Source organism: Ciconia boyciana, chromosome 6 (assembly GCF_034638445.1).
Source record: "Ciconia boyciana chromosome 6, ASM3463844v1, whole genome shotgun sequence".
Lineage (NCBI taxonomy): Eukaryota > Metazoa > Chordata > Aves > Ciconiiformes > Ciconiidae > Ciconia > Ciconia boyciana.
In genome coordinates, this window is record NC_132939.1 from 37,633,579 (window position 1) to 37,646,783 (window position 13,205).

General features: G+C 40.1%; 1 protein-coding gene across 1 annotated transcript in view; it reads right to left on the reverse strand.

Annotated features, from left to right (window-relative positions):
* The window catches only part of CDIN1 (CDAN1 interacting nuclease 1), a 129,433-nt gene extending 116,641 nt beyond the window's left edge, over nt 1-12,792 (reverse strand). The window contains exon 1 of the mRNA XM_072865552.1: nt 12,450-12,792. Within this exon, the coding sequence (XP_072721653.1) occupies nt 12,450-12,550 (101 nt within the window). The 5' untranslated portion in view covers nt 12,551-12,792. The remainder of the gene's footprint in view (nt 1-12,449) is intronic.
* Between the last annotated feature and the right edge of the window lie 413 nt (nt 12,793-13,205).

A 13,205-nucleotide genomic window follows, 5' to 3' on the forward strand; every position in this document is an offset into this window, starting at 1 on the left:
TGAGGAACTTCAAAAGACCCTTTATATTAATTCAGTCACAGAAGTATTACCTCTATTTTGGTCATAGTTTTGATGTTGTCTTTGAAACAGTTTCAGACAGGCTGCATTACACAAGAAACTACCTTTGCTATCACATGGGTCTTACTCAAAGAAATATTTGACAACATTCTGCTTTCTGTGGAAGGAGAATGTGTGCTATCTTATGACATTTTTATTCAGTGTTGAAGCTTCTGGAGGTATCTGGGAATCAATACTATCTTGGAAGCATTTGCAGGCCTAGATACAGATACAGATTCCTTGCAGGCCTAGATACAGATATGCAAATAAAGGACACTGACCCAAACAATAAAGTCCTCTTCAACACCACAGCCTGACCTGAAGCCATTTTGCCAGTTTGGATGGACAGCAACATTTGCTTAAATATGCTATTCAGATGAGAAGGATAAAGCAGGGGACTGAAGTCCAAGAATTCTCCAGCATAAAGCAGTGAGACTGTCACTATCAATCAGGCTACTGAATATCCTGAAGTGTGCACTGGAAGGGATAGGGTATACCATTCATATCACTATCACATTCAAAACGTTATGGACACTAGAATTTAAAAAAAAAGTACGAAAAGAAACCGTAAGATAGATAAAAATGCTTTAGTTGCTGGCAAAACACAAGTTTTCAACCTATGGGGTTCACAAACCAAAACATTTTTCCCACAACAGGCGCAGATTCCTGTTTGGTAAATGTAAGCCTGCTGACAAGAAGTTCATTTACTTTGAATTCTTCATTTGAAGTCCATGGACAACAAGGACTCCATGAAATACAAGTTGAAAACTAATCATAGAGCGTGAAATCTTAGCATGCCAACAGGAGTCTGAAATCTACTTGTATGGTACCAATTAGTCAAACAAACAAATGAACAAGGCTTTTAACCATCACTGGATCACAGAGCAGTTTTTTCCACTCCTCTTCCAATACTGTTGGGTTTTTTTGGTAACAATACTCTATCAGGCTTGTCTTAGAAGACAATTTTAGTAGGATCAGTTACTGTATTCCATATTCTTACAGAACTTAATCCTTACCATTATTTCACTCAGTTTGAAGTATAATACAAGCTTCTGACACTTTCACACTGCAAATAGACATGGTATTTTCACCGGGAACTTAAAGGAATAAACAATTAAAAAATTACCCTCATAGAAGCATATATGTTATTTTATTAAGTGATGTGATAAGCTTAGGGGCATATATCAGGACTAAAATGGCTGTAGTCATTAATTTAAGTAATAAATCATAGGTCCTGCCAACAATGACAGCAAACAGATGCTAACAAGAAAATGTATTATTTAATATTGTCATGTGTTATAAAAATGTAAGTGTTTAGGACACGTCTTAAATTTTTATAATAATATGCATTTAATACATTACTGTTTTGACACATACAAGAATCAAATTTATAGGTCTCATTCGGCACTTGCTTTCTCTTCTGTGAACACAGAATGGATTCCTGAGGGAAAAAAAGCTCAAGAAGTAAATGTTTCAAATAGATGTTTGCAACAAAATCGAGTTGTTTGTCTTGCTGTCTTGAAGTAAAAATCATAAGCACTGAATCTCGTTAAAAAATGAAAACCAACATATTTGCCTTTATGTAAACAGAGTCTTCCCTGAAAGTTCCCAGGAAATTCAAACAACTATGAAGTTTATCTATATATATGGACAGCAAAAGATCTTACAATTTGCTACAAAGTTAAAAAAATGTCAGTACTGAATAACTCCCAATGAGCCTGCTAAGTCATAAAAATAGCAGAAGTTTTATTTTCCATTGTGTCTTATAATTTGTTGCCTACATCAGTTTAAATAATACCATGGAACGCTACAATGATTTTCACCAACTGCATCCCTCGCAAAAATGCCAAAACCAAACCAAAATCTATGCTAGTTATTGAAAACATGATCTATTCCATTCCTTCCATTCATAGCTACCCTCCTCTCAGGACTCTGAAAGCTGGACAGAACGATGATCTGATTCAAGTACTGACATCTGAAAGTGTAGGAAATGCAATTATGCCTTTTGGCAAGCCCAGCCACACTAAACAGAACCACTGTGCATACACCTTTTCCAGCCCTGCATCTCTGCTGCTGTACAGCCTGCTGCATAACGTCCCTCTGCAGGAGGGTCAGTTGTTTCTAAGAAGATCACTGCTTTTTCCAAACATTTTTGTTTTGCTTTAAGGACACTGTTTGGATAATAACACTCCTGTTTGCATTCTGTTTCACTTTCATTTTCAATCAACTCCTCCAGGTATCAGCACAGTTCCTTTCTTGGAAGTGCTTCACTCAATGCTTTAAAACACTTGAGGAAGCAGTGATCAGGGTATGGAAACTAAATTTTCTTCATTAAATCTACTGAAGCAGATATTAAAAATGCATTTAATATACTGGGGATGGCTGGTGGGCATCACTGACTGTGACAGGCCAGTTACTGATGAGCTGCTGTCAGACGGCCTTCTCAGCAGGGATCTGTGTCTAAGGCTGCTGAAGGACAGCAATATCTTCCCTTGTGTGTAAGCTCTATTCATCTCCCAAGTATTTACTAAATCACAGACCTCTGCACACAAACCCAGCGTTTCAGCGCATGCTAACAAATGATGGATGGCCTAGTCAATTCGTTATGTCCTGAAAGCGTGATTTCCTGCCATTCCAATCATCAAACCTCTAGAGCCTTCAGAGCTGATCAGTCCTGGAGAATATATTTTGCAGGCTCTATTAAAGGAGTAGAGGTTCTTTCCATTAGTCTCAAACTTTTTTTTTTCCTGGCTGATTTAAAGAGAACTCCCTCCTTCCCCCTCCTTCCAACAGCACCACCGCTACCACTCTTATCTGTGAAAAGTATTCAGGGCATGTACCGTTACTGTGTTAGTAAAAGAGCACTCCTGGAACACCAGCCAGTTAAAAAGACAGATTTTGTTTGTGACTACTATAAAACACGACAATCTTCTATTTAAATTAATCTATACGTCTTTATTATGTAACCTAGGCAACCCCCAAAACATTTTGTAACTTAGCTTTTTTTTGATGAAATACCTTTTACAGCAAGGGAGTGCTCAGAAGGACCCGTTTTCTTTGTATTTGCCTAGTGAAACATATCAGAGCTCTCTTAATTGTATTCCTCCTAAAAGCATAAGCCACTTAGGAATAAACTTCCAATGTTCCAAAGACAGGTTAGCTGTCAAAGAAATAAAGCTTCTAGATTTCGCCTTTTTCATAGCAAGGCAATATACTTGACAGTCTTTCTACATGCTAGAGGAGAAATTTTATTTAGCTTACCTATTCAATGATCTATAGGAGCAGAATATACATACCTCACACTTATTCTGAAACACTGAGCTTCAAACGAATTAGTCCACAGCTGCTGAAGAGTTCACTGTACAGTACAGCACGGTTTTTGAAGGTAGTATAACAGATATGAGTAAACTTCAGGTAAATAAGCATTTGGTTACTCTGAAATGCAAAGACCTTGGATTTCTTTGCTTGCTAGGTGTGATCCAGCCATAGCTAGCACAAACCAATCCACACTGCCCTACCGTTCACCTCAACCTTGACCTGGAGATTAAACTCACTTTTATTGCACACAAAGGTCATCTGTGTTAGGTCAAAATTCAAAGTCCCTTGTCAGCTAAAGTTGATATATTCCAACCTTTCCTACTCTAATGCATCAAATTTTTCATGGTGAGGTCATATTCAGCAGACAGTGTATTCAGCAATTTATCGTGCCATTGTAATATAGCCCAGAATATGATTGTCCAAAAAACAATACATGAATAAAATATTTTCCTCTCTGATATAGCAAATCCCCTCTGCTCATAAAACTCTAGGCTAGACTTGTTTGCAAGCTTCAGAAGAATGATACAGGATGGAACTGTTTCTGATATCCAATCAAGAATTACCATTTTTATCATCATTGTCCTTAAGTACAAGCAACATGAATATAATGGTATCCTAAAATCTACAAGTCAATTAAAATGCACATATGGTCAGTGTTAAAACTTCCACTTCATCCTTCCTTAACAACCACCATAATCTAGCCCTTAAATCTACAGACATCTGTTGGTCTGTCTGGTGACACCAAGCTTGCTTTAGAATGAAATACTTAGAAAAAAACAGTGCCACAAGACTTATATTCCTATCCTACTGGTGATTATTACAACCATGGAATTTGTGAAGTGGCAGAAAGTACAACCAAATTAAACTTCATGGACTAACGCAGTAATGTACACTGTGACCAAGACAACTCCCCCAGCTTTGACATGTAAAAGGATTTTATTTCTTTTTCTCTATCTTTCTTCCTCTCCTTCTTTCCCTTTCCCTCTTTTTTCCTTCCCTCTTTTAATCTTTTTTCCTTCTCTTTCTCTCTCTTTTCCTGTTTTATCTTCCTTTTTTCTTTTTCTCTCTCTTTTCTCTCCCTTTTTATTTCTTTTTCTCTCCCTTTTTTCTCTTGCATTTCCTCTCTTTTCCCTCTTGTCTATATTCTTCTCTTTTTTCTGTTTATTTTTATTTTTTCTGTCTTTTTCTTTCTTTTTTTTCTGTCCTTTTTTCTTTTTCTCTTTTCTCTCTGTATTTTCTTCTTCTTTTTTCTCTTTCTTTCTTTTCCTCTGTATTACACAAGAGCACCTAACACACAGCTATAACAGACTCAGAATGCATTTTCAAATTATAGGGAACTAATTTCCACGTCTGCTTTAAGAGGCCCCCTCCAATCATTGTACGTCACCATCAAATCTTCAAAGGATATAGGATTGGCTTATAAGTGGTTTGTATAAATTCCTCAAGGCCAAACAGGCTTTCCCTTTACTCAGTCAAAATGAATTTCACAAGTGTAATAAGTCCTGTTCTGTGTGATTTCTTTTTTATAAAATGATCAGTACACTCCTATATGGTAGCACTTCCTGTATTGGAAGGGGAAAAGGTTAAGAGAGAAGGAAGAGACTTATCAGTACTCAAGAATTCAGAAAGTACAACCTTAATTTTGGTTGTGTATTTCAAACAAAATTTCAAGACTAACCTTTAAAATAACTTTGCATTTTGCTAGGAGGGATCACATATGTGGGAATTCTTACAAAAGGAAGAGAATGATTACATTCATAAAAATTGTAACAGAAAACTACAATGGACTTCCCTCAAAATTAACTTTCATGTTGGCACATGCTTATACATGTCATCTACTTTTCAGTTAATAGATAACATGCAAACAACTCAAAAAAAGTCCTTTCCATCTCTTTCCAAACAAATCTGGAAGGCACTGATGTCTTGAAGACCTAGAATTTACATGTGCCAATGTAAGAATTTTCTGTCTAAATCCTGTCTGCTGGTATTGGAGAGTCCCAAAACTGTGCAAAACTGTATTTCCCTACTCTGAAAGCTTCCACCGCTATCAATAGCTAGCTTTTAAATAAGTATCTTACATGTAACCTAATGAATAATGGAAGATGCAAAGTTCTTCTGAGTTATATGCTGATTTAGTTAATTTCCGTCACGCAATACTTTGTATTACAGGGGAGGATTAGTATCCTTCTTATTTAGGGTCATAGCATAAGCAAACAGTTTTTTAGTGAGACATACCAAATCCAACCAGTTACAAGTTCTTTAAAGATTGTTCACTGACATTTACAGTGAAAAAAGAAAATCTGTACCACCTTCTGGTTTAGCCTATCAAAGCTGTAATATCTTACACTAGATATCCTACCAAGGGTTCAAATAGTGAGAACACCTTTCCAAAGGGAAGAATATCAGATCAGAACTCACAAATTACTTTGTATAGTAAATTTTTATTTTATTTTAAGAGTATTTTGAATATGCTACATTTTATTGTAGGTAATTTCTGAAAACTTGTATATTGTTAATTTTCTTTTCAAATAATGAGCCAAGACCTCTTTCTCATTTCTTATTATCAATCTGATTACGTGTGGGGTTAAATGCAACTTCAAGTACTTAAGAAATTTTAAATTATATTCGGCTTTTGCTACATATAACAGACAAAACCAAAGAGTAGTGCAAAACTTTGTTTACTCTGAAGTCTAACATTAAAGAAGAAAAAACAAATACAACTACTATTTTCCTAGCTGCTCTAGCTATGTGCTCCAGATCATTTAAACACAGTACAGCAGTGCAAAGTATTTGCCACTACAAAATAGACAGGGTGGAAATATACCAATGGCCATTTAGCGTCTCCCTCCAAGTCTGCATCTCCTAGTAACGTCCACTTTCTTTTCTCTCATGAGCTGGTCTACTGAAATCAATGAGGTGGTTTATATAGGCAGAGCATGAGTTTATTTCATTGTTAAGTAGTGAGAATACAGAAAAGCAGATGGAGCTTAAAATTTGCCTTTATACTTTCTTTTTTTGTAAAAGAAATAAGTTTCTAGCACTCATAGGCACAAAGGCAAATTTCTAAATGAGATTTGCTAGATCAATGTTTGCAGAGTAAAGAAAAACAGCCTAGTTTCTCTGCTTTCCAAAATAATTAACCAACTACTCAGAAGAGCAGGGAGAGCAAGAAAAGTTACAAGAATTATGTCAGTTTTGCTATGACGAGAGCCTTTCCAGGCAGAAGAGAGTGCAACTGAAGTGTCACACACCAGGAGGTTGCCTGCTCATAGATAAGATTTCCCTGTCTAATATACCTGTGCTTTAGTTCTGAGCCTACAGCTCTGAAATCCATGTAGAGAACTAGCTGCCCTCTGCTCTTGAGCTCCACTGTCCTCCTTCCTGGGTAACAGCAGCTCCAAGGAGCACTAGAGCAGAGGATAGAGAATTCTCCTTCCACCTTGACTCAATCTCCAGGCTCCATTAGCAGCAGGTACTAGAACACAGAAATGGAAAGGGAAAAAAAAAGGGGGGGGGGGGCGGGGAGATGAAAGAGAGGAGTAGTTCTACCTTCTTGTTTCCAACTGCAACAATCTTGGGCTTATCAATACTGCTTGATAATCTAAGCGACAGCACAAAGGCAGAATGAAATTATTCATGAAAAAGCAATATATTTCCTTGTAAATATAACTGGCTGTAAGAGGAGAATCAGATGCCTATCTACCCCCAACTCTAAAACCCAAAAAGAAAGGCAATAATGACACTGGAAAAGTGGAAGAAAAAATGTTAACTCAGTCTTAAACAGCTGGTAAAATAAATAACATTGACGTCATACATTTAAACTTCTTTAGGGCCTTTGTTTCATTATGAACCATCGCTAAGAAAGTGACAAAAATGAGCAAAAAATAAACAGATTATATTTTCCAATTTACATTGTGAGACATTACCATGCAGATACATTTTTTTTTTTAAATGAAAAATTTTGTTGGGATGCTTTCCAGACCCGGTGTAATTTAATAAAGCTATCAGTAATTTGGAGAAAGAGCAACATAACTACTGAAAATGTATGTAAAACCTGAAGTGATATAAGTAATGAAGAAGACAGGTCATGAATGTAGAGGAATGTGCATCACTTGATATGCTCTGGGAACAAAGACTGTGTGCATTCCAATAATCAAACATGAAGTTACATATGTTAAAACCAAATATCCATACTCAAATATCAAGTATATCAATACGAACCTGTGCATCACGTTTTTCTCTTCCTTATTGGAAAAAAAAAGGAAGGGGCGGGAGCGGAGTTCTTCTCTCACATTTATGCCAGCTTCCCTTACCTTTCTGCTGTAAGAAAAGCTCTTCCTGATCACTACGAAGGAAGCTTTCACAGAAGGGACAAACAGGACAGTACTTCTTTGAATAGATGCATGAAAGAAAAGTGAAGACCCGCACAGAGAAGCTGCTATAAATTCTAATACTTTGAAATCCTAGTACTTTGAAACTCCCTGTAAACACAGTTTGCACTCAGATAGGCTCAAAAAAGAATGCTTCTTTTACAGGAATAAAAGTGAAGGTATGGAAAGGGAAGTTGGGCTAGAGGCACTAAGTTTGTTTAACAACTTTAAGTAAGGAAAAGAAACAATATAGACTGGACTAATTGTGCTATGGAAGAATATAGCACTCCTAGATGGAATGAAATATATTTCACAACAGTTCAATGCAAGAACTTGAAAAGCACAGCTTTTGGAATCTCTAAAAGATGCAAGGCTACTGAGCCAATCTGCACTGTCAGAAAGTTTCTGGAATCCCCAATTCAAGCACAATGTTGTGTAAGAAATTCAAAGACTCGGAACAGAACCAAACCATGAAAAACTTCAGAAGAAAAAACAAGACAGTACCATAATGAATTGGGTCAGCAAACCTTACACCCTTAGAAAGCCTGGTAGAGACCAGAGGAAGAGTCAGTCAAGAAAACTGCAATATTCAATCAGAATTGGATACAAAGAGCAGCAAAATATGTACAAGGTATAGATTTGAGAAGGGTCCTGTCATTTGTCAATCGTGTTCTATTGGTAAGAAGCTTCAGGAAAAGTTTCGAAGAGACACTATGTATTCTGCCATATACAGAAGAACTGAGATTTTTTTTTTTCTTTATCCTGGAAACAACTAAACTGAAGTACTAGAATATCAGCTTGGGTATGAATCAAACCCTTAGAAGCTGGACTTTTCTGGACAAGTAAAAATAGTCTTTGAAAACAGTTAAAAGGTCTAACCTACATCTTGTCACCATAAACAGGTAATGCTAAGATGATTCTTATGCAGAAGATTCTACTTGTAGGCAGCTCTAACTACTATTTAAGAGAGAAACAAGCATTGAAAATAAAGAGATTGTAACTTTCTCAGAGCATTTCCTGCAATACCCTACATTTCCTACAACTAGCCCTACAATGGGCAATCCAATTTAGACATTAGGTCTCATTGAGAAGAATAGTATCACAGAAGAACATGAGCCCATGGCTAAGGAGAAAGCAGAAGACTAAAATACAGAAGTTACAAAGAAAAACACAAATCATTAGCAAGCAGATACATTCAGGTGAGAAACAAAGCAGAAAACATGGTATGCTTTAGAAGAGCACAACACAGAACATACAGAATTATCAGTCCAGTGGTGTATACGTTAAGAAGCTCAAAGGAACTGCACATCAGTGACCCAATACTGGCAGAGATTTATTGCGCTTAGTGCTCAAAATTACATTTTGATAATCCTCAGGTCATCCAAAAATTCTGCTGTTAAACATGAACACATTGGAAGACAACTGCTAAGCATGTAACAAATACCTTAAGAATTAATAAATAAATAAATACATTGGTAATTGCCAGGCATGGAATACAAAGCGTAGCACTAACAGGAAAAGAACAGCAGTTTGATTCCCAAGTTTCTATTTTTGCAAAATAACTGGATTTTAAGCAAAGCAGACTAAATCCATGCTGTCTGTAATGTTACAGGAACATTAAAAAAATTTTAAAAGTCTCAATGCTTGTATAAAGGTACTTATAAACAGTATTAGAAGCAGTCTAATTTTGACTATTTCACATTAATAAATCACATGGCAACACCCTTTTTGAAGCAGTAATCTCACCTGCTGAAGTAGTTCAATAATAGTAAAGAACAAACTACCTTGTTAAAAAATTATTTAGATTCACAGGTCGTGTTGGCAGCCACCACATAGCACACCTATACACACTAAACCGTGGCAATAGTTTTATGGAAATTACAAATTACTCTTAGGAAGAAAATGCAGAACAAGAGCAGGCCCATAACAAAGTGTGAAAGATAGTTTATACAAATAAGGAGCATAAACTGTGAGAAACACAACAGACAAGGGAGGAACCAATAGATAAGACAGTATTAGAAAAAAACCTGAGCAGATTAATGCAGAAATCCAAAGACTCTCAAGATCTATGAGGCAGTAGGAACCAGAAATACTTGAAAACTGTCAATTTATGTATTTCATTACCAGTGGAATACGATCCTTCCTGGGGAAAGACTGAACGTGCAAGGTGAAAGCAGCTATAATGGATGTTAGTATTTTCCAGTTTGAATCAGCAACTGTTACCATATAATAATGACAAACTGGTTATGGACACCTTCATCACATTGCAAGTGCCATGACAGCTTCTGGAATATTTTCTTAAAAAGAGTGAATTAGAAAGTTGGGGTGGGTGGGGTGAGGGGTTTGTTTGTTTGATTTTGGTTTTCATAAAGAAAAAAAGCAGCCAAAAAGTCCAATCAGACCCTTCTCATCCTAGAAGAGAATGACACAGGTTGTAGATTATAAGAAACTTACTCCACAGTTATAAAACACATCACTGAAAAAGCCTCCCCTTCAGCACTTAAGATGGCACACAAGTTTACAAATCTTTGCAGCTGGCCTCTTTTACAAGATAACGGTTGTAGAGACGGCCTGTTTTTCACATTATAACATGTATCTATTTCAATACATCTCCCTTGCTGCTAAGGCAAGCAGTGGCCTTGGAATGCATAAATTTTTTTTTAACTGCATCTCAAAACCATTAGCCTAACATATTTTGCTACTTCAAACTTTTTCTCTGAGGGTCTTCTGCATCTGCCCTGCTACGAGAAATAAACAAAAAGACAACAAAGAAACATCACTTGCTGAGCCATTCACAGAAAGGAGACAGGCAGACTTCCTCAAAATATACTGAAGACAGACATTTTTAAATAAAGGTATCAATTCATTCATCATTCAAATAGAAGATTTTAGCCTTCTCCCAGGATGGACAAACAAAATTCAGGAGAGGCCTAGGAGCAGAATTCAGAAGAGGACATTCTCATCTCATAGTGTGGGTAACATGATAACAGTATGTTAAGCCAGCAAATCATGGAAGCAACTACTACAGGTAATCTCTGCTTTTCAGTGTTTGCCACACCTGAGCCAGCTGCTTTCGAAAAAATGTAATTTTTTGCTAATATAACTCTACATTGTTATTAGTATGTAGTCTTTCAGGAGTCATCAAGTTCTGAAACTGAGGAGTCAATGGATCTTTTGCAGCATCAAAGGAGTGGATTTGGAACTAAAATGTATCAGCAGAAAGGCCTGGTAGTGTTCTGACAAACTTATTTTCCCTATTACAGACACTCATGTGCCTATGCATCTGTCTTGGAAGCAGGTTCCTACACACAGGGACTGACCTGGCAAACCAACCCAAATTCTAACCCTCTTTCAAGACAGCTTTATAAGGAGACTAGAAAAAGAGAACATGTGCAGTTGTGGCGTGCATGCACACACATATACACACAAACACTCGCTTCTAATTTCATTAGCACCAAAGTGATAAAGCCAAGCCTAAGCTCCTTAGACATATGCTGTCACAGTAAGTGGTTTCCCACGTTGCAGAAGTACTGTGCAAGGTGAGCTGGGTTCCCAACAACACAACTCAATGCACGCACTGAACCAACTACATTGCTTTAGCATCACTTCTTCTCTATAACAGGGCTGTTCCCTCAGCCTGATTTTTAACTACATAATACACTTTCCTGAAGAGGAAAAGATTTCACTGGATGGTTTAAAAGCCAAAGTTAATGTTGGCTCTTCATCCACTTACTGTAAGTTATACACAGCTTCAGTTTCCTCAGCCACGCTTGTGGTAAGACTAGCAAGGCTCGCTCGGAAGCATGAGAATGATTTTCTGTTCTACTTATTTCTCTCTCTCACCAAAGTAAGCACAGCACTTAAAAAACTGCAGTTTTCTGGCACACTGTAGCAGATTACAGTGGTGGACAGCACCACTCCTTTCCCCAAAGAATCCGATTTGGTTTCCTGTCCAATTCAGCACTAGTAATGTTTCCCCCAAACCTGAAAAAAAGAAAAAAAAACTTGCAACATGTCCTTTACAACTCTGTTGTTGGTAGCAAACAAATTTTGGCAACGACAATCAGTGCACGGAGCACATTCTGTCATGTACACCTTCCCATGCTAGCCTATGGTCACTTGCAAATGCCTTTGACAATTCTGAAGGCAGGTCAGGTGAGGAAGCAGATGCATGCTCATATGTAACTAGATGATCCCTTTTCCAGCTTTCAACTGGCGAGCAGCACCAAGTAAAGAGTTATGGGTCCGGAAAGCCCCTTTTCCCTAAGCCACAGGGACAGTGGTATCCCAGGCCAGATTCCATCCTTGCTCTCAGAGGACTGGCCTGAGCCCTAAGGCTTCATTCACGTAAGAAGATCTATTTGGTGTTTAAGAGCCTCATGAGTGACCCGAGAGCTTTTACTTGGCCGTGTGGCGGGGGTGGAAGCGCCCTTTATTTTGTGCCAACTTCTCAGGTCACAGAGAGTGAGAAGTACCCTGCTCCCAGCAGTAGCTTCAGCGAGCTGTCGCTTGCCCTCGACGACCGTGTGCGTGTCCAAGTGATTTTGTACCGTGTGGGGCCTGGAACTGGGGGCACCGGCTGGAGCTGGCGGACGGCCCCCTGCGGCCCCTCGCCCGCCCGCAGCGAGCTCGCAGGCCACCGCCCGGGGCCCGAGCCGCCCGCCCCGCGCCGGGCAGCGGCCCCGGAGGGCAGGAAGCACTTACCTAGGGAACTTCTCCTTCAGCTTCCTCAGGCTCTGCCGGGTGGGCTGCACGTGCCCCAGGAACTGGGCTATTTCATCGTACTGGGCTTTGGTCAGCTTCATGCCTCGCCCCGCCTAATCTCGCGGCGCCGGGCCTGCGCGGCGGCGGGAGGGGCGAGGGGAGCGGGCTGCGCCGCTCCGGCCCCCGGCACCGCGGCGGCGAGAGGCAGAAGGCCGGGTCGCGGCAACCCCGGGGCGCCCTTTGCTACAAGCCCGGTGCCCAGGCAGTCAGGGGCGGCTGCGGCGGCCGCTTCCCGCAGCTCCGCCCCGCGGCCCGGCCGGGGCGGTGCGGGGGGGGAGGGCGGGGAGAGCCGCCATCCCGCGCCGCTCGGCTCTGCGCAGCCGCCCAGGCGGGAGGGGAGTGCGCGGCGCTGGGGCCGCCGGGCCCCGCGCGGAAATGGCGCTTTCACGGAGGTAGCGGCACCCTCGCACAGAGTGTCGCACAGAGGCGGTCTCTTTTGCCTCGCCTGGGTGGAGGAGGACGCTGGCTGCCTCATGGCTGCGCCGGTGCCCGCTTTGCGCCCTACAAGCCGCTCCTTGCTTTAACGTCTGCGAGGGCGGCGTAGGGCGCCTCGGGCGCGCCCTCAGCCCCGCCGGCGGCCCCGGGCGCCCACGGGCTGAGGAGACCAAGGTGCGCTGGGGCGGGGCGGGCCCTGTGTGTCGGCCTTCTGTGGTGTGCGGTAGTGGCTGCCCGGGGATGGGGTGTGTAAGCCCTGCT